This window comes from Callithrix jacchus, chromosome 3 (assembly GCF_049354715.1).
Source record: "Callithrix jacchus isolate 240 chromosome 3, calJac240_pri, whole genome shotgun sequence".
Taxonomy (NCBI): domain Eukaryota; kingdom Metazoa; phylum Chordata; class Mammalia; order Primates; family Cebidae; genus Callithrix; species Callithrix jacchus.
This window is the reverse complement of record NC_133504.1, coordinates 7,246,735-7,274,059: the sequence shown is the minus strand read 5'-3', so window position 1 is coordinate 7,274,059 and position 27,325 is coordinate 7,246,735. Positions and strand designations below refer to the sequence as shown.

At 44.6% G+C, this 27,325-nt stretch overlaps 1 protein-coding gene across 8 annotated transcripts in view; it reads right to left on the bottom strand.

Annotated features, from left to right (window-relative positions):
- The window catches only part of ENPP6 (ectonucleotide pyrophosphatase/phosphodiesterase 6), a 179,693-nt gene that overhangs the window by 24,490 nt on the left and 127,878 nt on the right, over positions 1-27,325 (bottom strand). For all 8 annotated transcript variants that reach the window (XM_078366188.1, XM_035292554.3, XM_035292553.3 and 5 more), the window contains 4 exons: positions 14,740-14,851; positions 5,680-5,821; positions 4,818-4,997; positions 1,912-2,049 (listed from right to left, as the gene is read on the bottom strand). In XM_078366188.1, coding sequence (XP_078222314.1) covers positions 1,912-2,049; positions 4,818-4,997; positions 5,680-5,821; positions 14,740-14,851 — 572 coding nt within the window. The remainder of the gene's footprint in view (positions 1-1,911; positions 2,050-4,817; positions 4,998-5,679; positions 5,822-14,739; positions 14,852-27,325) is intronic.

Genomic DNA, 27,325 nt, shown 5'->3' with positions numbered 1-27,325 from the left:
GTTACGTGGGATAGCGGATCCTTCTAGTTACGTGGGGTAGCGGATCCTTCTAGTTACGTGGGATAGCAAATCCTTCTAGTTTGAGCCACATTTATCAAATGGTCTGTGATTTATCAACAAGAGCTTTTTAACGGATGCCTCAAGGTCTCCCAGCACTGCGTTTCATCACTCCCTGGAAGGCCCCGCGTCTTCATGCCGTATGTGTGGCTGCTGAGATACCATGTTTACTTTCGCTGAGAGGACTCAGGGCTGAAGCTGCTTCCCCAGCACCTGTCACACTCTACTGTGGGGAGCCAAGACCTTTCCCGCCGGAATTGAGATGGTACCTCATTCATCATCCAGCGTCTCCATAGTGACCTCTGGCCCTGCACTCCCCTAAAGCCTGTTTTCCAGCAAGATGCCCCAATCACCTCTGCCCTCTTCTGCTCTCCCTCCCGTCTGCCCAGCCTCTCAGCAAGGGTGACTTCACTAAAGCCGAGAAAGTAATGATGGGTACAAATAGCCAGCTAAGAAATGACTGGCGGCCGTGGGTTAACCTTCACAGCGGATTTGCTTTTGAAAATTCAAAGCTCTTCTTCCGGAATTTTACAAACTGAAAAAAAAAGTTCCAAAAGTGAGCCCTTTGGGGCGACCTGGAGAGTTGGCGTGGAATAGAGTGAGGCAGGTGGCTTGCTTGAGTACAGTGTGCTCCGTGTGAGGTCCTGAGCAAGGCACTCTAAGTCCTAACCCAACCTCACTCCGGGCAAACTTCACACGGTGTGATGAAGCGACAAGAAGCATTTCGGATTGTAGCAGAGAGGGGCATTAGGGAGCACAGGGACCCCCATGGAGACCTTGTAAACCACGTGGCAGAGAAGCCAGAGCTGGCTGAGGAGGTCTCGCTGGCCTCTGCTCTGCATACTCACACTCCTAACCATATCTCCTCTTTTCTCCATTCCTCAGTGCCAGGGGCTTCTCTCTGAGAGCACCCAGAAGCCACGCAGTCCTCCTGCATAACTGAGGTTCGTGCCACACCCCCCGCATTTTCCCATGCCCATGTCCCGGACTCCCACACATTTGCCCAGTCAGCATTCCTGCCAGTCATCACCTGCCTCCACCCCCAGGGGGCTGCTGACGAGTCCTGGGTCTTACGCTTGGTTGGCCTCAACCAGCTACTCTCATGTACCCTGGAGTCCGTTCTATCAGGGTGATGCAAAAGTGATGATAATTTTTTCCCATGCCGCGATTACTTTTGAACCAAGCTAATAATTGCAACCCCCTTCAAATTCCTAAAATAACCTGTACCGTCTTCAGGAATTAACTAAACATGATAGGACCACAGACTCCCCGAAAGGACAGGGCCTTCCCACCATGGGCTGGTATCGTAAGCTGATGCCCGAGCTGGCTGAGCCTGGAGTCCAGGCTAACCAGGGGAGGCTGTTGAGGGCATTCAGGCATGAGGCAATTAAGGTTTGGACCAAAAATGCATGATAATCTCCTGTGAAAGATCGAATTGGCCAACTGGGGGCTCACAGTCCTGTTTGCCAAATGTTTCTCTTGAAGGTGAAAGTGAAGCTGAGCCTCTCCTTCTTTTGACTACCCTTGAGCGATTGCTTTGGTTCACAGTAATTGTTCCGCTTTGAAGCCAACAGGTTACATTGTAAGCCCCGCAATGGAGTTAAGGCCCGTTTGTTAAAACACAGCAAGTCTGGAGCCATGAAGTCTAAACCGTGACTCCGGGTTCCCATCTACAGCTGTGTCTACACAACTACCCGATCACGAGTTTTGATTCTCTAAAGAAAGAAATAATGCAACAAATGATGCCTTCATGAAAAAGTCTTTTCCATGTAAAAACCGAGTAACTGTTATTTACCTTTGCACTGTTTTATAGAATTTGCATAGTGAATAAATGGTCAGAAATTTCATAATTACCTCCGTTATGAACCAGCCTTCATCGGCCACTAGAGTCAAAGGAGAGACAAACTTCCCTTTCTTGTAACGGAACCTGCCTGGGATGGCCTCCTTCTCGTAGATGGTCATGTGTTCCACCGTGCTCAGGTTGTCATAGATCTGCAAAGAAAATCAAGAACGATCCGTTTTGCACTCTTTTTTTTTTTTTTTTTTGAGACAGAGTCTCACTCTGTCACCAGGCTGGAGTACAGTGGCACAATCTTGACTCACATGGCGCAATCAACCCCTCCTGGGTCGAAGCACTTCTCGTGCCTCAGCTCCCCTAGTAGCTGGGACTACAGGCACCCACCACCACACCCAGCTAACTTTTTTTTCTTTTTTTTTTGAGACGGAGCCTTGCTTTGTTGCCATGCTGGAGTGCAGTGGCGCAATCTCGGCTCACTGCAACCTCTGCCTCCTGGGTTCAAGCGATTCTTCCGCCTCAGCCTCCCGAGTAGCTGGGACTACAGGCACGTGCCACCACACGCGGCTAATTTTTGTATTTTTAGTAGAGACGGGGTTTCATCATGGCAAGGATGGTCTCGATCTCTTGACCTCGTGATCCGCCCGCCTCCGCCTCCCAAAGTTCTGGGATTATAGGCGTGAGCCACCATGCCCGGCCCCAGCTAACTTTTGTATTTTTAGTGGAGATGGGTTTTTGCCATGTTGGCCAGGATGGTCTCGAACCCCTGAACTCAGGTGATCTGCCAGTTTTGGCCTCCCAAAGTACTGGGATTACAGGCGTCAGCCTTGTACATATTTCTAATGTACAGCCACTTAAATATCTATGGCTAACATTCAAAATCGACTGGCTGGTGTGGACCTGGCCGTTAGCCAGATCCGGCACATGTTCCTGGGCATAACTGAATATAAGATTGAGCTGATCAACTCGACTCTGTAAAATAGTTGAGTGGATGGTTTCTGATGGCTCCATGAGCTACAATTTTCTGCTTAAGGAAATCCGGAGTTCTTAAGGCATGTAGGATGCATTTGCAGCAAGATTTTGTATAAGTGAAAAATCTGGCGCGACGCAGCAGCTCTCGCAAACTGTTGTGTCCGTCACATGACAAATTGTTGCCCAAACACGGCCCCCACTTTTGGATACTCTACCAACTGCGTTGGCTGCTTGCAGTGCCTGCCCTGAACCTACCTTGGAAGGAGCTCTCCCTAGCTCAAAAGCTGTGGATGCCCAAGTTCTGGAGACGGCGCGTTCCTGAGCGCCAAATTGGAGACAAGGATGATCTTCCTTGCCAATATTAAAAAAAAAAAAAAAAGAACTTATTTTCAAGAACCTGCCGATGTGTAAAATTTGTCCCTGATTTCATATTTTGGGAGCTCCTGGGATCACTGCATAAATAGGCCCTGCACCTACATGGAGCCCGAGAACAAAGGACCGTCCCCTTGGGGATGGGGCAAGGCTGGGAACTGTGGCATCGTGGGCATCAGTGTTCCTCAACTACAAATAGACAGATCTTATAGAGGAGTAGGCAGCTTGCCAGGGGTCTCTCTCTGGGCCAAAGACGTGAGGCCCTGGCCTCCACCAGTGCTTCATCCTTACTAATGATTGCCCAGAGCCCACTGCATTGCTGCAGTGAGGATGGAGAGAGGAAGCAGGCCAGGACCTACCCTGTGGTTGGCAACCTCCAGGGGCGACAGGCTCACCTTCCCCCAGGAAGACAGTTGCTTCCTGCCCAGATCAGTTTCATCTGGGAGTGGGACAAGCCACAAAGCCCATATTGGGAAGTGACTAGGAACTCGGGGGACAAGCAGCCAAAGGTGCCGCTTGCTCCTCCTCGCTTCTCAGGGTAGGTCACCAGCTACTGCCAGGCAGAATAATTATTTTGAGAGCAGAGTAAGCAGAGGTCTAGTCATGCCGGGCGCAGGGTAGTGACTGTGGGGAGCAAAGCTTTGACCCACATCTTGGCAGTGTGGGAATGCAACCACACCCTCTGCCGGGAGATCGTCGTGGTCACCGACTCATACTCTGTCTTTGCAGTGGGCTCAGCATGCTTCCCAGCAGCCAGGAGGCAGCTGTGGCGACACCACCATCCTCATGTACAGAGAGGCAGAGGGGCCAGGGTGGGGAGCTTGTCTGGCTTCCAGCTGAGCACTGAGCTGGGAATGGTGGCTCCTGAGATAAGGAGCTGGGCACAGCACACAGCCTCAGCTCCCTCCATGCATTACCCTTCTATTCCCAGACAGAAACAGATCAGCCTGGCAGCAGCCGCCTTCCTGAGAAAGGACAGCTAGGGATGCCACTGATGCCCCCCAGAGGTGCCTGAGAAGTGCTGCGTTTGGGCCAGTAATTAAACAGCCCTAGTGAGGGCTTGTGTGCGGCTTCCCTCATCTCATTTAATTCTCATGACATTCAATGCACTAGGTACCATACACCTGTTTCAGGGAAGGAAGAGCAGAGGCCTGATGGAGATCACTCAGGGAGTGAGAGGCAAACTAGGTCACCTGCCTCCAGCATCCGAGCTGCTGACACTGCTCTGTATGTCAGTATTACAACTAGGAGGAGGCCAGATGCGGAGGCTCACACCTGTAATCCCAGCACTCTGGGAAGCCGAGGTGGGCGGATCACGAGGTCAGGCGATCCAGACCATCCTGGCTAGCATGGTGAAACCCCATCTTTACTAAAAATACAAAAAAATTAGCAAGGCATGGTGGCACGTGCCTGTAATCCCAGCTGCTCATGGGACTGAGGCAGGAGAATCTCTTGAACCCGGATGCAGAGGTTGCAGTGAGCCGAGGTCACACCACTGCACTCCAGCCTGGGTAACAGAGCAAGACTCCCTAAATAAATGAAACTACGAGGAAAGGATACACTGCAAAGTGGCCACAAACAAGGGCCTGCTCGGCCCCCTCGCCCCGCAGGGCTGTCTTGCCTCAGAGTGCTTCCCCGGGGCCGGCCAGAGGCTCACAACAGGCCCGCGGTCCTTCACTTGCTGCAGCGCATTCAGGCTGATGTATTCATTCAGCTCAATCACTTTGTCCATCCAGAAAATGTCGGTCATTCCGTGATCCGAGAAAATGATGACGTTCAGCTCATCCTGCAGGCCCCGCTCCTGTGGGGTGGGAAAGGCAGTCGTTACAGCACCAGCCGGGAGGCTCTTGCCCTCGGAAAACCTCGTCAACTACAAATGATAGGAGAAAGGCTGTCTTCTCAGTTCTGTGTTTAACCATCTACTATTTCGCCCTGGTGAGACCCAGTTCAAAACTACAACAGAAGCCCTTTGCAGAGGGGACCGCGAGGCTCAGCCGGGTTCAGTGCGTGCCGACACCTAACACGGGACTTTCAGCTTTTCCGGCTCTTTCAACAAACTCGTGCGCTTGTTTGAGAACTATCACACGCCCATGTTACAGATACACAGAATAAGGCACAGGAAGAGAAAACAAAAGCAAAACCAAACCAAACCCCGTGTTCTGTCATTCAGCGAGCATGTGGTAGAACCGGGATGGGCAGCTGTGCACCTGTCAAGCTTCTACCAAACTGATTAGGGTTTCACAGAGCTGGTATCGCTCTAGATGAGCCAGGCGAGAAGGCACACCTAGGCCATTCTCTCTCACTGGCCTGGCTGTGGAACAAGGGATCTCTTGGTACTGCAGGAGGCATTGTGTGAAGCAAAGGGACCCATCACAGCCTGTGCTGGCGCAGACAGCTTTTAAGATGTTGACGGGAGTGACTGTAACGGAGAGAGACAGAGGGTGGCAGAGAGAAGGCCAGGCCAGGTGTCTGCTTCAGGTCACCTGGATCCACTGGGTCATGTACTTCAGGACAGTGTCTACAGCCTTGAGGGCGTCTTTCCTCTGCGGGGATGCAGGCCCGTAGTGGTGGCCTTCCACGTCGATACGCTCATGGTATATGGCTGCCAGGTCAGCGCGGCCACTCCTGGAGGGACAGAGGAGAGAGGCATGGGTAAGGGAGGCCCCCAGCGGCTTGCTCCCTTATCACCCCTGTAGCATTCTATGAAGCTGTTCACACCCCGAAACCTGGTCCCTGGGCCAGGAAAAGCCAATATGCGAAAACAAATGAGGTCAGATCTCCAAGGGAGAAACACACACTGAGCCAAGAATTGCTGGTCCTGAGCACCTTGGTGATGAACGATTTCCCATCATGCCTTGGAGAGGGGGAAGATGCGGTAAGAGGCTGCGGATAGTTCTTGCTGTATCCTGGCCGCCTGCTGTCACCAGGTCAGAAACACTCAAAGCTGTCATTTAAATAACTGCTGTACAGTCATTGCTGGACTTTAAGGAAGGCTCTAAGTTAAGCACTATATCGTGAGTCTAATTGGCTGGCCAGGACGAGAAAAGCATTTCCACAGCACCCCTGCAGGAGGCAAACAGATGAGTGTCAGGGACTGGCGTCAGTGGGCCTCCCTTGGACACTTGTTCTACAGGGCATGGGAAGGGTCAGCTCCAATGTTGATATCGCGTGAATTCTAGCAGTGACCACGTTTCTAGGGGCCCAGGAAGACCCCATTCTGACAAAACTCCCCTTCTTGGCTAAAATCCAAGCTGTTTCACCCTCATTCCTGAGTTAAGAAGGACTAGCAGCTAGTGATATAAATTGGGGTAGGAAGCTTGCAGAGTTCGGGAGAGGGGAGAAAGAACCTGGAATGCTCTCTCCTCCCTTCCCGCAGTGTTTCCACTGTGGCTCCCTCCCCAGTGCTGGCTTTCCCACAACCTCTGCACCTGAAACTGATCAGAGTGACGATGACGACGGCCATGGTGGTGATGACGAGCATGATGTTAGCATGACTAACGAAAGACGCAGCAAAGGAACGAAAACTCACTTCCCTGTCTGGACTCTACATGGGTTGATAACTAATACTCTTGGCGGATTTTAAACACAAACATGCGCGCACACAGATGCAGTGGCACTGCTTCCCCTGATACGGCCTCCCCACTACTTAAAACACGAGAAAGGAAAGACCGTATCCTGGAGCCCACAGAGCCTTGGACCTTGTCATTCACACGGGAGGGAAAACAGCTCCACAGTAGCTCAGAGAGCTCAGTCTACCCGACCATCGTTAAACCACTCCCGCTCACCCTTCAGGTCCCAGGAGAGGTACTGCCTCCTCCAGGAAGCTTCCTTTGGTGCCCTGCGGATAGATTAGGCAGCCCTCTGTGTGTTCCCATAGCACCCTGCATTCACTTCTGGTCTGTGACTTTTCATACTGTGCAGTAATTGCCCACTTACATGTCCTGTTCCCTGTCTAAATTGTGAGATTTGTTCACTGTAGGAGCCAGGATGTACTGTTCATTGTATCTGATCTCCAGCCTGGCGTTTGGCGCACGACAGGAGCCCTGTTAATGCTCCTTTGAATGTATAATCATAGAAAGTGCTCAGTAAGTGACAGCTATGGGTCATGCACTACATTGAGAGCTTTTACACATATTTTCTTACTTAATCCTCAAAACAGCCATGAAAGGTAGGAATGTCTTGAACAGAGAGTGCAAGACAGTTGCCCACATCACACAGCTAGTAAGAGATGGAGCTGGGATTCAAACCCTGGTGCAGCTCACTCCCAGCCCCAGAGCACAACCACTGCATGCCCTGGAGGAACTCAGCAGCCCACGCTCGCCAACCAAGGAACATTCTGCTTAGTCTTAATGATCTTTTGGAAATGGATCTTATTCTCTTATGAATTCTACCAACCCTTAGAAGGCTAGGTGTGGGACAGGTGAGAGTGTGAGGGTGAAATCAAGTCTCTTTCCCTTCTGTGCACTCAGCGCTCTGTCTGTGGGTTGAATAGGCCTCCCACGTCTGTCACGGCAGTGAAAGGTATCCTCATGGAAAAGCATTTGCAGGTTTTATAGATGAAGAGATAGGCCTAAGAAGTTTCAAGATGTCACTCAAGGCCTCGCAGACCTCTGAGACACATCTAGAGCCACATCTCCAAAGGCAGGATACTTCTAACTCTAGCAAACTTTGAGCACTCAGCTGGGAGCAAGTCCCTGAGAATGCTCGCCTGGCATCTTCCTTCATCACAGTCAAATGTGTGAGGGGCACATTCTTTACCTGCCCCCTGGGTGCCCTGAGGTGAACTTCATTCACGGTTTTGAGGATACATGGGTTACAAGTTAAGCAAAATTGCTCGTCAAATGTTCTTTTCTCTTTTTAGAATAAAACGAACTGGTCCCTGGTTAAAAAGTCCCCTCACCACCCTCCTGCACATTGTGGATGGGGTTAGGTCATGATTTAGGTGTTTCTCACAAATGGCATTATCATCATGCGCGCTCACTAATGTGTGTACGACAATCCAAACTCCTTCTGCATCTATAGGTGGCAGAGAACAAAGTCACTTCAGGGTCCTACAAACGTGTAGGTGGTTGGTGAGAGACAGTAGCATTTCACACATGTGCCAGAACTCTTTTAAGTCCTGAATTTACGGGCTGATGGTACTTCTGCCATCACGATCTTTGAACACAGTGAGACTCCCATACAGTCTGTCCTTTGGATAAGCCTCAGTGTTTCATTGCTTTAGGTGCGTGCACCTTTAGCATTTCCGATGTGCCTGTTTACACAGCATGGCATCTGTTTAGGTGTTCACACTTCCAGAGTGGGCTTATATGGAGGGGAAAATTCGATTAAACTCCGTGGTGACTTACTAGAATGAGGAGTTTTCATGAAGAAAGTGTACCATTGCATTAGCCTGTAATGGATGAACTCCTTCTAGGTGTCTTCATGTTAGACATCTCAGCTTAGTGCAGCACTCACTGTACCGGTTTCTTTAGGGCTAGCACCATATTCACAAACCTCCATGTCAGCCATTATGTATGACAATTTGTCTGATGGCTTTTGATCAAGAAGCTGTCAACCCCAGATGCTGGGAATCCCGGATTTGGGATGTCTCTTGTGAAAGGATTCTACGTTGACATTTCATTGACTCATCAGGAACCTACGTCTGCAAGGGCTGAGGCCTCTTACCTGTCTGGAGATGAGCTGACAGATGCTTGCTGGCCAGCTGCTTTCCACACAGATCTGGTCTCCATCCCAGATGGAGGTCTCCATCTCCATTGCTCATTTGCAATGAATCGGTTGGGTGAGGAGAGACGGGCAGTCATGCCTGCCCATCTGCTACTGGCCATTGACAGCTCTAAGGTCCAGGAACCATTCCAGAAGGACCTGTGGCCACCAGCACAGTTGCCTGAGAGCTGCAAGGGGTTCCTAGCCCTGGGGTTTCAGGGACACCTGAGTCCCTCATCACATTCTGATGCCATCCAGATTTCTTTGCCATGTAAAAAGGTCTTAATGTTCTTTCCATTTTTCTTACTGAACTTAGAAATAAAGCCTACAGTGTGATGGCCTGTCTTCTCAGGCTGCGTTCAGCGCTGTCTAATAAGCTTGCTCGGGTCACCAGACTGAACTACTGATCGGCGTTCAGATTCTAGAAACCTCGCTGCTAACTTGTAGGAAACTGATAAGACGAAAATTATTTCTGTCTGATGGAGAACACAGCCCGAAAATTATGGTTTGATTATCCTCTACATTATTAAGCATATCTTCATCAAGCAATAATTATCCCTCATCATTGTCCGTCCTTCTGTTTCCTGATGTGTGTGTATCTCATTTTCTCCTTATTACCAGCTTTGTCATGCCCCTGGTTCGCCTCAGCAGGAAACTACACTGAACCTTGGCATAGTCCTCATACCCAGATGTAGTGAGCACATGACAAAGACTTAACTTTGAAAACTATCTTTTGACAGGGTCACTGTAACTGGACAAGTCTGGAATCAAACACTGGCTTCTCTTCTTACTCACCTGGAGGCCTCGGATGAATGGCAAGATTATCTCCAAGCCTCCAGTTCCCCAACTAAAAAACCTACTTGATATGGTTTGGCTGCGTCCCCACCCAAATCTCATCTTGAATTATAGCTCCCATAGCCCCCGTGTGTTGTGGGAGGGGCCCGGTGGGAGGTGATTGGATCGTAGGGGTGGTTGCCCCCATGCTGCTGTTCTCATGAATGTGAGTGAGTTCTCACGCGATCTGATGGTTTATAAAGGGCTTTCCCCACTTTTGCTTGGCACTTCTGGCTGCTGCCATGTGAAGAAAGACGTGTCTGCTTTCCCTTCTGCCATGATCGTAAGTTTCCAGAGGCCTCCTCAGCCCTACAGAACTATGAGCCAATTAACCCTCTTTACTTTGTAACTTGGGTATGTCTTATTAGCAGCATGAGAGCAGACTGGTACACTGCTCAAAGGGTAACATGGTATATTAAACAAACTGATGTATATAAAGCACTGGGCACATAGTAAAAGGGAGGGGAGGGGAAAGAAAGGCCTCCCATTTCTCCTTTACTTCCAGGTGCCCCTAGATCGCTTTTCCTGAGTATGTGGTGGAGCAGGGAGGAGGCGCCAGCTTCCCAGATCCAGCCTGATTCCTACTCCTTCTTCCCTATAATCCACAGGGAGGAGGGACCAGGCCAGGGGAGCTGGCTTCTTGGTGGCCTGTGAAAAGAATTGTGTCATCCATTCCTTCGTTAACCCAGGCACTGCTGAGGCTCCGGGGATCCTGAAGGCAGTCCTTTGGAGCTGTCTTCAGTCACCTGGAGCTTGACAAAGGACTCTGTCTATACACAGCCCATGGCTGTGCCCACTGTCCTGCAGCCCAGCTGTTTCCTGACTGATGCGTTTCTGAGGCTGCACAGTGCGTCTGCTCTACAAGCTGGAAGCAGCTGCCCAGCCCACTGTGACTGCCCCCTGCTCTCCTCCACCCACCCACGAGCCCCACTCAAGGCTTATTTCAGCTTTAGCACCATGGACCTTTTCCTGCCCACTGAGCCATGAATATCCTGCAAATAGGACTTTCAGGAGGATGGAAGTAAGTGTTGCAGATCACAAACCCTGCTTCCTTTTCAGCCAGGGGGAAGGGCCGTGTGTGGAGGTGCTGCCTGCAGAGTGCCCTTGTGTGGTGGGAGGCACACGGCGACATTTAAGCAGGCTGCAGAACTCCAGGTCTTCGGGTGGCCCTGAAGAGGAGACTTGCAAAGAAGCATGTCTGGACTTTCTCTCGCTGTGTCAATTTCAGGGTGTCTTAGAGGTGTGAGCTAGCAGAGACCAGGGTGGAGGACGGAGGGGTTGACCCTGGAGTGGTTCTCAGTCACCGTGTCCTCAAGGCAGGTCTCCAGAGACAAGGCCCTAAGCCTCTGTGGAAAGAGCCAGGCACTGGCTCCACCACTGACTGGCTTGTGAGGAGCGAGGATAAGTGTTTAACCTTCAGAGAGCGGGCGGCTTCCTTCGCAAGGCAGAAGGGCAGTAGCTACGCAAACCGTGGACGTGAGAACCAATGGAGTTATTGGAAATAAAGCCCATTGACAATACCAGCTGATGGCTCTTCATGGGGAGAAATGCCAAATGTGGGTGAAGGGGAGGAAGGCAGCAAAACACACTGCCATGTGTGTACCTATGCAACTATCTTGCATGTTCTGCACATGTACCCCAAAACCTAAAATGCAATAATAAAAAAAAACCTCTAATCCCCACCCCACCTCCTTTTCCCTATCCTAGAAGTTGTCCGCATTAAAGGCAGCCTTTCACAAGGATGTGTCTGGGCTCAGTCATGCATTATGAGCACTGGAAAGCTATGCCTAGATCAAACTTGGGCAAGAGACTGTCCTTCCTACCACAGGCTGACCCGGATCCTCTGCAGAAACGTCCCTGGGCAGACCTGGATGCTCGAGATCTTAGCAGCCTCTCCTGCTTTCTGTCAAAGCCTCCCTATCCTGGGTTCCATTCTCCTGCCTCTCAAACTAATAGCAAAGTGGACAAAGAAAGACACTCTATGAGTCTTGTACTGACTGGGAGAAATGTGTGTGTATGTTTGGCCACTCATTATGAAAACTCTACGTGCTCCTCAAATTTTAGTGAGGAATTTGCAGCAGAGCTGAACAGAAGTCAAGAGGTGAACTGTGGCGTTCTAGACACGTTCTTCTTGTTGGGATCAGCAATGCTACATCTTTGCTGGACACATACCAAGAGACGTAATGATTCCTTTGAGTCACATGATTGCGCAGACAGGCTACTACAGGCAAAGTGCTTGCGACGGGTCTAGACTGTCCGAGACATCTTTCTCACTCACCTCATTCCTGAAGGGGACAAAGGTTAGATTTCTTTCAGAGAAAAATGTCCACCTGTAACTTTTGGACCTTTATTCTTCTTTGTAGGAAGGTAATGAGACATGTTCTAATAACACACAGGTCGGCTGAAGGAGGGGCTTCCTGGGTCATTGTGGGGGGCTAAGCCATCTCACTGTCTTCCACAGGCAGCATCGTCCAGCCAATTACTGTTCTTTTCTTTTTCTCATCTCAAGAGCTGCCTAGCTTTGGAGATAGTGGGTCTCTGTCTTTTCACTGACTACCCAAAGGGGCTGTTTCTGGTGGCCCTATTAACGTTGGCAATATGAAGACCCCATGAGACAATTGCACTGGCCCGGTTTCCAGCCTATCCAGGCCTCCAGTGCTTCAGGGGCATCACTGTCACTGCAGACCATGTGAATGCCATCCCGTGGAGCTCGAGGCCATCTACACAGACCACATGTGAATATGTGGAACTGGGTAGTACAGTATTAGGTAGAGACGTAGCTGGGGACGCTTTCCTGGGCTTCCAGTTCTCTGTAGGCTTTTCTTTCTAGTGGAACCCAATATCTATGGTAGATACACACTCATACCCCACCAACACCCCCACCCCACCACTACCCCCACCCCAAAACCTTCCCCCATTCCCAAATGTTCCCCAAGGTAAAGATGCATTTCCATTGCTTCTCTAGAGGAAAGAGAGCCCAGCATTTATTCCTCTCCACATGCTGGTGTCTCTCTGGACAGGGAAGTCTGCTTAGACTGGCCAGCTAGTAGGCCAGCACCAACCTGGGATTCTCATGGCTGTGCGCTCTGTGCTCACCCACCTGTGAGTCACTGGACGGTACAGAGTGACAGTCCATCGGCTGTTAAGATAAATGCAAAAAGGATGACATCGCCAAACAGACTGTTGGGTTATTTGGAGGTATTTGTATGGCAACTCTAATCCAAATTTTCATATTTGGCACAGCTACGGGCTGTGGGGATGGCCAGCAGTCTGGATATGTTGGAAACAGCATTGGTTAGACACAGCATTGGTTAAACAGCGTGGAGCAATGCCCAGGTTCCAGCCCCACTCATCTGCTGCACGTGCTGCGTTATTCCACTTCAGTCACACAAAACCAGACTGCAACGCGATATCCCAGCTCCTCCCGTGTGTGGTTCTCCAGCACTTATGGGCAATTACTTCTCCATTTCCATGTATTTTACACCTATTTTCTCTCCAATCTGTCAATGAAAGCGTGAACCTTTATGTGCCCCCACCTCCCCGGACCCTCTTGATAGGTTTCATGGAAGTAAAATCATTCTGTGAAGCAGTAAAGGCAGGGTGCTGTTTTCTGCTTTCACAGCTCTGCGGGGGTAGCTGCTGCTCACCATGGTGTGGGAGGGGCATGACAAGAAGAAAGTCCATGATTATCAGCTCTGGATCTGAGGCAGCCTTAGTGACAGGGCCATTCATGTGGCTCGTGCTGGTACTATGTACACCGTGCCTTGGGTACGTTGGCTCTCAGATGTGCCCAGCTTGAAACCAGGCTCCTTTCCTTGGGGGGACGAAGGTCCTGTCCTGGTCTCTATGCTCTGATTATGGCGGGTCTTTTGCCTGACGCACCCAGGAAACCTCTTCAGTGGCCACAGTGACCTCAAGTCTGCTTCTGGAAACTCAACAGCCCCCGGCATCCATTGTCTCTTGGTTGCTGATCTCTACATAATGCCAGCTCTCTTGACCTCGTGATCCACCCGCCTCGGCCTCCCAAAGTGCTGGGATTGCAGGCTTGAGCCACTGCGCCCGGTCAAGGCCAACTCTCACTTGGGCTCCCACCTTGACTTCCACTTTCAGAGAGTTCTGAGACCGACTTGAGGCTTTGTCCTAAACTGTTGTGATCAGTGTCCCTTGACAGACTCTTGTGTTCTGTATAAGACAGCATTACTAATTCCTACATTTCTCAAACTGTGTGTCACAGTTCCATGTGGGAGGGCAAAAGCAGATTCCGTGTTCTAATATATCCACGCTCTTTGTACATTTCCAAGAAGGGGGCAGGGTGGGCAGTTTTCTGAAACTATTTGACCACATATCTTTCCTTGCCAAATACTTATCAGTACCTTCAGAGACGCATTGTTCACTGAATCATGCTTAGGGAAATGCTGACATTTATATTGTTTCTCCGTTGTTTAACAATGGACAAAAGGTGGTTCAAACCCTTAGGGATTTTCCTTCTCAATTCAGCATTTCCAGAGATTGCCTCTGCCTGAAGTCACTTGCTCACAATTACTCCATAGCAGCAATGGGTCACCATGCAAGATGCTCACCAACTCTCTGAAACATTATTTCACCTCCATCACGCCTTCTTATTTTTTTTTTTTGAGACGGAGTTTTGCTCTTGTTACCCAGGCTGGAGTGCAATGGTGCAATCTCGGCTCACCGCAACCTCCGCCTCCTGGGTTCAGGCAATTCTCCTGCCTCAGCCTCCCGAGTAGCTGGGATTACAGGCACGCCCCACCATGCCCAGCTAATTTTTTGTATTTTTAGTAGAGACGGGGTTTCACCATGTTGACCAGGTTGGTCTCGATCTCTTGACCTCGTGATCCACCCGCCTCGGCCTCCCAAAGTGCTGGGATTACAGGCGTGAGCCACCGTGCCCGGCCCCACCAAGCCTTCTTAATCGCTTTGGAATCCATGATCGGGCCTAGAAACAGAGAACAATGGTGTGGCTGAGAGTTTGGGACACCTACCTGAGGGAGTCAAGAGCGTCGCTGATGGCGTTGGCAAAATTGATATCTGTTGGGACATTTTTATATTCCAGGCAGTAGGTGGGTCTGATGCCCAGAATCTCAACCTCACAGCCTGAGAAGGAAAAAGATGGCAAATAGTTACTCTCTTCAATAAGCAAGATTGAGTTAGGAGCCTGTTTCAGGAAGCAAACATCATTAATCAAAATAAAAATTCCTTATATTTTTATGAACTAAAATAACTTATTGCTAATAGGTGGTGTATTTAACTGCAATTTTGCATAACTGAGGAGGGAGAGGGTCTCAAGTATCAATCCTATGCAAGGTCACAGACTGGCAAAAACGAGATAGCAGCTGTCTCTCCCAATTTTAAACAAAACAAAATTAATCAATATATATAAACACCTCAGTTGAAACTTTCTTCATTTTTTCATGAAATCTAAGTCTTTCATGAAACAAAGTCTTCCAGTGTACCTTTGCCTCTTCTAGAATCAAGTATTAAGTAGTATCTGATTAGTCAGAGGATTATAAAATAAATATTTCATGATCCCATGGCATTATACAAAAGCTAACTGGAATTAGAGGTCCTCTACCAAATTGGCAAGCTAAAAATCACTTGAGTTCAAGCAAGGCGTCTGAGCCATATCCTTGCCTCGCCCAAAACAGACTGGAAAGAATCAAAGTCATTCAGATGTGAACAGGCTCAGCTTTTCTGCCCCAGACTCCTGGACAAGTAGAAGTAGTTACCCTGCAGAAGAGACATTCAGCCATATTAGAACAGAGAACAGGAGAGAGATGTGCCCATCTTGGTTTCCACTAGTTGAGTAAGTATTTATTGGGCTTACTATGAACTAGTCACTATGTTCAGACATAGTGGAAACAGAAACAGATCGGGTAGGGTCTCCATCCGGGAGCATCCCAGAGTCCTGTCTAGTGGGAGGAGACAGGAAAGCAGTATAGCGTGTCAAGTCTAAAGCAAGGTGTATACCTCCTGGGTGTTATGGGAGTCGGATTAGGGACACTGACTTCAGGTGCCACTTCCTCCTGAAAGCCTTCCTCAGATCCTGATGTTGGGCTCAGTTTTGTACATTTAGCCACCGCAACGGGATGATAATTGTCCCAGGCAAAAACAGCAGCCTGACCAAAGGTTCAGAGAACTTCTGAGCAATACTGTGTGTGTAGAGAACTGTAAGTACCATAAAATGCCCAGACAAGGGTGCCAGGAGACCAGATGCTGCTCTCGCTTGTAGCCCAAGGAAAATGATTTCCAAGGTGAGGTGAGTAAAAGTGGGACAAAGAGGGAGTGGAGGAGAAAGGAGGAAGGAGTCTCTGTCAGGAAGCACATTAAACCCACCCCTGGGTACATCTGCCAGCTGCTTACAGCTGATTTCAAAGATGATAGAGGCCGGGCGTGGTGGCTCATGCCTGTAATCCCAGCACTTTGGGAGGCCGAGGCGGGTGGATCACGAGGTCAAGAGATCGAGACCATCCCGGTCAACATGGTGAAACCCCGTCTCTACTAAAAATACAAAAAATTAGCTGGGCATGGTGGTGCGTCATGCCTGTAGTCCCAGCTACTCGGGAGGCTGAGGCAGGAGAATTGCCTGAACCCAGGAGGCAGAGGTTGCGGTGAGCCGAGATTGCGCCATTGCACTCCAGCCTGGGTAACAAGAGCAAAACTCCGTCTCAAACAAACAAACAATCAAAAAAAAAAATGATAGAGGGGCCTCCAGAAAACATCCCTTCATCTGGCATACTACTGCAAGACGTGGGTGCATCATGGGAGACCCTATTGCTTTCTGCTTGATCTGTTGGGTTCAGGAAGACCAAGGGACCCTACGATACCTGAGACAGAACTAGAAGGCAGGAAGCTTCCTTTTCCAAGACATGTTTTTGTCTTGGAAAATAGGCTAGATGACCCAGAAATAAATACTGCTCATGGCTTCCAGGAAGATATTCATTAGAGTAAGAAATGCCAGTGGAATCTTGCCTGATTATATCACTTTAGATACCGGTGTTTCATCTGTTGAAGGTTACTTGCGAATTGTTATTGCTCTCTCAAAGCTATTTTTTTTCTGTATTCACCTTGTGCTCAGTGCCAGAAACCCAAAAGCAAATAAGATACCATCTACCCTTGAAAAGTTTAACAGCTATGTATAGTGTGACCAGGTGCCTGCTTCTCATCTCTGACACGTCTGTATGTAAATTCTAAGTAATGCAAGTATGACCATGGTTTTGCAGACAAAAGGAACAGCATGCTTTTTTTGATACTTGTACATAATATCAAAGTGTAAGTGTTTTTGGTATGCACAATAATAAATATGTTTGTTAATGTTATCAAACAGGTGTTCTCTTAACACTTTTATTTAAGAAAAATAAATCTGGACTTGACACTGGCCTAGTAATAGTTTACCTGAGAAACTTACCCTTGCTCAGGTTAAAGTAGAAGACAAACTATTTTGTATTGATTAATCACATGTAAAATTCTATAGTACAGGTAGAGGCAGTATGTGTCGAAGTAGAACTGCTGTTACAGTGCTATGGAATTCTTTATTTTCAAAAATTATAATTAATTTTAATTTAACCAAACACCATGACAGCAGCCTACCAGAGGCTAAAGCTAAGAGGAAAATTGAGAAAAAAATCCCCCAAAGTACACAAACTCTTCACTGAGTGTGAAGCAAGTTTACCAAAGACTAAGGACATACGTCAGAGTAGAAAGAGATCTTCCAGCTTGCAGAAAGCTGTAGATAATGCTGCAGAGAAAATGAATTCCTCAGTGACCCACGAACTTGGCAGCATACATTTTCTACATAAAGCACTGGACAAATTGCAAGACTTGCTAAAGTGATTGTCCTCACCATTTCTCACCTGTGACGCTAGTGGAAAAATGAATCTAACTAAATCTTCAAGAAAGCCCAGATCCAGCTCAGCTACAGATTAGATCGACTTGTCTGCCACCCTAGAGGACTGAGATAGAAAGAAATACAGACTTTCTGGGGAAAATATTATTTACCATATTATCTCTATTGTTCTTTCTCACACAATGTCCAACATACAATAAAAAATCATGAAACATGGTAAAAAGAGTAAAATGTGCCCCGCAATTAAGAGAAAAAATAATCAGCAGAACCAGATTCACAGATGACACAACTGTCAGCGAGAAGGGTTAAACAATACATTTTTTAAAAAGGTTATTGACTAAAGCAAAACTGGTAACAATATATTATGGGCTTTGCAAATGTGTAAAAGTAAAACATATGACAATAGGCAGAGAAAGTGTGTGTGTGGAGAAACGGCATTATACAACAAAATTTTAAAACTCTAACATCATTTGTGAAGAAATATAATATTATTTTGAAGTAGAACATGCATTGGTTATAGATGTGTGTTGAAATGTCCAGAGTAGCAATTAGGGAAAAAACGCAATAAAATCTAAGAAAAATAAAGAAGATATGATAGAATTCTAAAAGGACTCAATTCATAAAAAAAAAACAGACAGGAAGGGAGAAACAGGAACAAAAACAGTTGAGTGAAACAACAGTAGGAAGGTGTAAGTTTTAAACTCCAAAATATAAGTAGTTACATCAAGTATAAACAGACTAAATACTTTACTTAAAGGGCAGAGGTGGGTCAGACAGGATAAAAAAAAGCAAGACCCAAGGCCAGGAGTTTGAGACTGGCCTGGCCGACATGGTAAATCCCCACCTCTACTAAAAATACAAAATTAGCCAGGTGCAGTGCTGCGCACCCGTAGTCCCAGCTACTTGGGAGGTGAGGCAGAAGGGTCCCTTTAACTCGGGAGGTGGAGGTTGCAGTGAGCTGAGATTGTGCCATTGTATTCCAGCCTGAGTGATAAGAGCAAGACTCTGTATCAAAAAAATAAACAAATAAAAAAGCAAGACCCAAGTATATGTTCTGTATACGAGAAAAAAAATCTTTAATACGTTAGCTGGTTAAAAAGGAAGGGGTGGAAATAAAGCTATACTACGCAACACTAAGTCCAAGCAAGTGGATGTGGTTGCATATCAGACAAAGTTTATTTCTGTCAAATATAAAATGGTAGTAAAGATGAGCAACTGGAATTCTTACAATCTGGTGTGGGACAGTACAATGAAACGGTCGCTTTGTAAAGTTGTTCAATGGTTCTTATAAAGTCAAACATGCGTCTATCCTATGTACTAGCAATTCCACCCCCTTGGTATTTACACAAGAGAAATGAAAGTATTTGTCTACCCAAGGACTGGTACAAGAATGTTCACCGTAACTCTTGTCATAACAGCTCCAAATTGGAAACAACCCAAATATTCATACATGTGACAATGGAAAAACAAATTCTGATGTATTTATGCCACAAGATACTACTCAACAGAAAAAATAAAATGGATAAACTACTGGTACATGCCACACAGGCATGTATCTCAGAAACATCATTTTAAGCAAAAGAAGGCAGACACAGAAGAAATATATATGTATTTCATATATATGTTAAACATGTATTTCATATATATTATGTATCACACACATATATACACTTTATTCTTCAGTAAAATATTTTCACATAATGATCTGGATATTTTCACTCAGGTTTAATGATGCTTTTCACCCTCTTCTTTACTGCTCACAGCCTTTATTCTTGAGTTTTGTATTTTGACTATTTCTCAGTAAGCTTAGGTAAATATTAACAGTATGTAAGGCATAATTTCTGCCCTCGCATGTCTGAAGTTTCCAGCTCCCATTTTAAAATAATGCCTTAAGTTTTGTAGTCAGATAAAGCTGGATTCAAATCTTAGCTCATTCATACATATATATGAATAGATAAATGATATATATGAATATATATAATATACATGTTATGAATATATGATATATAAATACCTATGAATACATATTATATATGAATAATACTATATGTAATATATATGAATATATATATTCAAATAATATGTACTTGAATATTATTTGAATCCTTTGCTCTGGATATATATGTGAATATATATGATATATATTATATATTCATGTATATCATATATCTATTCATGTATATTATATATTCATATAATATATTCACATACATTCATATATAATAGATATGATATATATGAATGAAGATTTGAATCCACAGCTAAGATTTGAAACATATATATATGATTATCTACCTATCTATCTACAATTTCATTTATTTGAAGCCTGAGAATGAACAAACCTAATCCATGACAATACACATCAGGAAGGGTTTGCCTCTGGGGATAAGGAGTAATTGCTTAGAAAGAGGAATGAGGATGGAAAACTTCTGTATCCTGATTTGAGTGGCAGTTACATGGGTGCATGCACTTTTGAAAATGCATCAAAATACTCCTATGACCTGTCCATTTTATTGTAAGTTACACTTCAAATATTAAAACAATAACAATTCAATCGAACATACAAGATATTTTATTAAAATGTGAATAAAGAAGGCCGGCAGTGAACAAAGGCTAGTAAGAGTAACAGTCTCTTACTGACTGGCTACTGCATGCCGGCACGTGCTGAAGTGGATAAGCACTTTACCTGGTGTTCTCCTTATGAATTGAAAAGTAGCTGACGTTGCCTTCATTTTACATTAAGGGAACTGAGTCAGAGAGGTGGGAAGATTTTCCCATTGTCCCAGGGAGAGCACTAGGAAAAGCCAAGATTTGCAGGTAGTTTTATCTGACTACAAAACTGAAGGCATTATTTTAAAATGGGAGCTGGCAACTTCAGACATGCAAGGGCAGAAATTATGCCTTACGTACTATTAATAGGCTTACTGAGAAATAAGTCCAAATAAACAAGGCGAGAATGAAGACTGTGAGCAGTGAACAAAGAGTTGCAAAAAAAGTCATTAAGCCTAAGTGACAACTATCAAGGTAGTTACGTGAAAATATTTTATTGAAGAATAAGGTGCATACTTAGCATTTTTAATGTAATAATCTGGGTTTAAAGTTCCAAATTATTTCAACAAAAATTGGGAGAGAGTCCCAGGGAAGGAAGAGAACGCATTTTCATTGTTGATGAAGGGAAGGGATGGTCAGTACATAATGTTTCGTTAAGAGATTTGAACAGATAGAACAGCTGTATGCATAACTTCCGAGTCATCAAGGAAAAAGAAACATAAAAAATGGATCAAGTATCAAAGTACATAAAAGTGAATAAAAGGAAGCAACCAGGAAGCATCAATACTGAACAAATTTAAAAAAGAGAAAACCAAATACATTAATTTCAAAATTATTGTGAATAAACTTTTTTTTTTGAGACGGCGTCTCCCTCTGTCGCCCAGGCTGGAGGGCAGTGGCACGATCTCGGTTCACTGAAACCTCCACCTCCCGGGGGGTTTGAGCAATTCTCCCACCTCAGCCTCCTGAGTAGCTGGGATTACAGGCATGTGCCACCAAGCCTGGCTAATTTTTATATTTTTAGTAGACACGGGGTTTCACCACGTTGACCAGGCTGGTCTCGAATTCCTGACGTCAAGTGATCCACCTGCCTCGGCCTCCCAAAGTGCTGGGATTACAGGCATGAGCCACCGCGTCTGGCTGACTAAACTATTTTTAAAGAATGTCAAGATGATGTAAGAAACAAAATCCAACTTTAAACTATTTACAAAATGCACATTTGAAATAAAATGACCCAGAAAGAATAGCTATAAAAGAATGCACCCCTAAACAACCCAAAGGTAAATTAAAAATCAGATATGTTAATAGTATCATGGTGAATTATGCCATTGAAAGCCTAAAACAGCTACAAATATACATAAATAATTATGAATGTGTCTGTTTATATATCACGAAAACCTACGCACACAAAGAAATCTTGGAAATACGAAGTGCAAAATTGCAACTTGGTGGAAAACTTTCATGGCAGTTCAAGATACAAAGAATAAATACAGAGGCTCTGAACGTCAGTCTCAATAACCTGGTTCAATGGATATTGAAAAGTTGATCTTATTGGCATAGAATGTACATTCTTCTCAAATATAACGGTTGCAAAAACTGATCATATTCTGGTCTAAGAAGAAAGTCTCAGTAACTCCCAAAAAGCAGAATTTGTGTAGGCCACAATGCGTACTGTCCGATCAAGGGAAATTAGGGCTGAGTCACAATAATTAACTACCAATCAATCGAACTGCCTATAAATTAGAAAGAAACCTGTATGTGACTTGATGTAAAGAGGAAATGAAACCTTCACTCACAGACTCATTATTCGCAACAGTGAAAATAATATTTTTTTCCAAACTTCAAGGGGTGCGTTTTCATTTAAGTGAGAAGCAAATCAGGAATGTTATCATCACCACGGTCATTTATTATTATTACTGCTATGGAGCTTCTCAAACAGGAAACAGAAATAAGAAATGAGGCTGGAAATCAGGAGGCATATGAGCATTCCTCTATTGGAATGTTTTAAAAACTTTTTGTCTGTAATCTGTGGCAAAATGCATTGACATAGCACACAAACACCTCCCCAACACACACACACAGTGGAAACAAAACTCGACCAAATTATAGGCGATGTACATGAATACTTTCTTCTTCTGTTCTGTTGTTTTTAAAAACATGCTTATTAGCAACCCATAAATTGCTTTCAACTTATGGATCAAGACCTGCGTTTGAAAAATACACCTAGACATGGATTTTGGGGTCACTGCCATCCATTGAGACTAAGTTTTAGGAAACTCAGACAGCCTCTATGGTCTACATGCTTTGCCCAGCAAACCACTGCTAGAAACGTACTCTAAGAAAATAAAGTTGTATATACAAGCATCTTTATTACAATGTTATTTATAAAATTGGGAAGCAATGTAAACATTTGGTAATAGAGGTATGGTTAAATAGCATAGCCACATACTGAAGTACTATGCAGGCATTAAAATAATTACGCCATTTGTATTTAGTAACATAATCTTTTAAAATAAAAAAGCTACAAAATAGTATATAACCAATGATCTCCTTTTTGAAAGTATTTAAAGCAAGTTTATGTCCAAAAAAGAGTGGAAGTAAATACCACAAAACAGAAGAAAGGACACAATTGTGATGACTGGTTTGGCAGACTTTTTTTTGGTTGAATTGAAGTGATTCCAAACTCTCTTCCCCTTTCTATTTTGTAGGCTACAAAGTGGAAAACTCTCACTTCCTCAGGTCCCCTTGTGGATAAGAATAGTCATTGGACTTAGAAGCTGCACTGAGATTGGGTGCAGAGCTTAGGGTGGGAAGCTCTGCTTTCTCGTGAAAGATAAGGTGTGCTGCTGCCTAGCTGCTCTCTTCTCCAGTACGGGATGCAGTTGTGAGGGCAGGATCCCTGGGCCTGCAGCAGCTGCCTTGAAACTATACAGTAACATGCATGAGGATAAGCCAATGTGCTGAAATGGGCAAGGGACAGAAAGAGCCTGGGTTTTTTAAATGACCTTGGTAAGTGTCTGAACCACGGAAAGTACTCCTTGTTATGTGATACAAATCAACTCCTTTATGTTTATCCAGTCTAAACTAGATTCCACCTTATTTGCAGCTGACAAGTCCTAACTGAGAGAGAGAGATTGTGGTAACTTTTCTATTCTTGTTATTACTTATCTGAATAGAACTAACTTTTCTAAAATAAATATTGTTTTTTTCATAAGAAACCGAAGCTTATTTTTGAGGGTTAACGTCCCACTGCCTTATCATATGCCAGTTAGGACACAGAAGTTCTGCTGTGTGACTGTATCGCTGTTCATCCATTCTGGAGCTGTCGGCCCTCTGGACCATTGCCAGTGTTTGAATACAGTCGATAATGCCAGCATAAACGTTTGTACACTTCCCGTGTGCACATAGCTATGCATTTCTGCTGAGATACACACAGGAATACTAGAGCTGGATTTGGGGAATGCATACAGTCAACTTTAGAATATCAAAGAGTTTTGTAAAGCTGTTATATCAACACATTTCAACCAGCCTTTCTTTCTTTCTTTCCTTCCTCCCTCCCTTCCTCCCTCCTTCTCTCTCACTTTCTCTTTTTTTTTCTTCTTTCTTTCTTCCTTTTTTTTTTTGAGATGGAGTCTCCCTCTGTCACCCAGGCTGCAGTGCAGCAATCTTGGCTCACTGTAACCTCCACCTCTTGGGTTCAAGCAATTCTCCTGCCTCAGCCTCCCCGAGTAGCTGGGACTACAGGACCATACCACCACACCCACCTAATGTTTATTTTTATTTTTGTATTTTTAGTACAGACGAGGTTTCACCATGTTGGCCAGGCTGGTCTCTAACTCTTGACCTCAGGTGATCCCCCAGCCTCAGCCTCCCAAAGTGCTGGGATTACAGGTGTGAGCCACCACACCCGGTCTCCACCAGCACTTTCTAAGACTCAGTTGCTCCGTTCTTATCAACACTTGGTTTTGTTGGTTTTCAAAATTACCTATTTTCCATTTTAGTGTGTGTGACTGTCAAGAGTCTATAGAGAGGGGGCCACAATGGCTCCGGCCAGATGTCCTGGCACTTGAGGAGGCGAGGCCATGAGTTCAAGGCCAACCTGAGCAACGTTACAAGCTCTCATTGATTAACCAAAAAAAACAAAAAAGTCTATAGAGAAACCAGGACCAATAGGACACACACACACACACACACACACAGAGATTATGAGGAATTGGTTTACACAATGGAAGTCCCACCATCTGCCATCCGCAAGCTGGAGATCTAGGAAACCTGGTGGTTGTAACTCAGTCCTAACTCAGTCTGAAGGCCTGAGAACCAGGAGCACTGAGACCAGAAGGTGGGTGTCCCAGCTAAAGCAATTAGCTAGGAAGGAGTGAATCCTTCCCTCCTAAGCCTTTTGCTCTTTTTTTAATTGCATTTTAGATTTTGGGGTACATGTGCAGAACATGCAAGATAGTTGCATAGGTATTCAGGCCCTCAAGGGATGAGGTGATGGGCACCAACACTGGGGAGGGCGAGATATATTACTTAGTCCACTGATTGAAAGGTGACTGTCAGCTGGAAACCCTCTAACAGAGACACACAGAAATTATGTTTAATCTGATCACCCCAGGACCAGTCAAGCCGACACATAAAATCACCATCACAGAGGGTATGATGAGTTATCCCATTGTAGTTTCATTTTGCGATCTTTTTCTGGCTAACTAACAAGGCTGACAGTATTAGATCAAATCTCTTCCTTAGTTTTCTATTGGGTTCACTTTTTCTTTTTTATTTGTAGGAATTCTGCATTTTTACAGATATGAACCTGTTGTTGGTTTTATTTTCTCACACTCTGATTACTTTTGACCTTCCTAATAATGCATTTTCCTGAAGAGAAGCTTCTAATTTGAACGACTAATTCATCAGTCATGTTCTGTATTGCCAGTGCTATTTTTTTTTCCTGCTTAAGAAATATTTTTCTATCCAGAGTCATAAAGATATTCACCTACGTCTTCTTTCTTCGGTTCCAAATTTTTCTAAACATAGGAGATTTATGTTTTCCATTTTCCATTTAGATCTATGATTCATCAGGAATTACCTAGAGTTACTTTTCATATATGGTATTAGGAGTCAGAAGATGTGTGTGTGCGTGTATAATCGTTTTTGATTTAATACATATATATGGCATATATATAATCTCGAAATGATCTATCATAATCTTTTGGAGACTGTTTCATATATGCACACATACACATGTGTATATGACATATATGTATACACACGTGTATAATATGTATACACACACATACACGTGTATATATGTACACACACATACACATGTGTATATCTATATATGTATACACACATATACATGTGTATATCTATATATATGTACACACACATACACATGTGTATATCTATATATATGTACACACATACACCTGTGTATATCTATATATATGTACACACACATACACGTGTATATCTATATATATGTATACACACACATACACGTGTATATCTATATATATGTATACACACACATACATGTGTATATCTATATATATGTATACACACATACACATGTATATCTATATATATGTATACATACACGTGTATATCTATATATGTATACACACACATACATGTGTATATCTATATATATGTATACACACACATACACGTGTATATCTATATATATGTATACACACACATACACGTGTATATCTATATATATGTATACACACACATACACGTGTATATCTATATATATGTATACACACACATACACGTGTATATCTATATATATGTATACACACACACATATATATATATAATCTCCACTTGATCTATCGTAATTTCTGGAGACTCTCATCACTTTGAGGCCACATCGCTTTTGTCAGGGATCAATGTTGGATCATATGTGTGTGGGTTTACTTCAGAAATTTCTGACCTTTACCCTTAGTCTATTTTTTCTTGCAGAAATACAGTTTGTCTTACTTTTTGTAGTTTAAAATCAGTCTGTATCTATTAATGGAGTCAATCTTCCTGTTTTGTTCATCTGACTCTAAATCGTTTCAGCTATTCTTGAGTCTTTGCACTTCCATATAAGTTTTAGAATCAACCTGTCAGTATGCACACATACACACATGTACATACACACACAGACACACATACACATACACACAGAGACACAGACACACATACACACACATACACACACACAGAGACACACACACACATACAGACACATACACACGCAGACACACACAGACACAGACTTATACATACATACACACATGCACACACACATGCACATACACACATACACATACATGCATACAGACACATACACACATACACAGATACATACACACACATACACACACAGACATACACACAGACACACACACATACACACACATATACACACACAGACACACACAGACACACAGAGACATATACATACATACACACACATGCACACACATACATACACATACACACACATACATACACTCATACACAGACACATAAATACACACACACATACAGATACATACACACAGACACATACACAGACTGTCAGACACAGACATACACGCATACACATACATACACACAGACATACACATACACGCACACACACAGACACACAGACATACACAGACACGCACACACACAGACACGCACATACACAGACACAGACTGTTGGGATTTTGGTTGAGATGGCAGTGAATCTGTAGATCCATTCTGAGAAAACGACAAAATATTGACTACCAGCATGATATATTTTTCCAGTTATTTAGGTATTTTAACATTTCTCTAAATGCTTTTGAATTAAGTTCTTGAGCCATTTTTCGTTAGTTTATTCTTAGCTGTTTTGTGTATTTGAATTTAGTATAAATGGCATTGATCTTTTAATTTTTTCTCAGTTTTTAGTCTACATAAATACAGTAATTTTTACATTTTGATTTTGTATCAAAATGCCTCTTATTAATTCTAAAAGTGAATTCCTTGGGGTTTTTGCATAAACAGCCCGAAATCTGTGTATAATGAGTTTTTTACCTTTTCAATTGTTTTGCTTTCATCCCTGTCATCCTCCCCACTCCCCCGAATGCCCTCCAGTAGAAAGCCAATTAGAAGTCATGCTAGGAGGCACCCTTACCGCAGTCCTGCACGCATTTCTC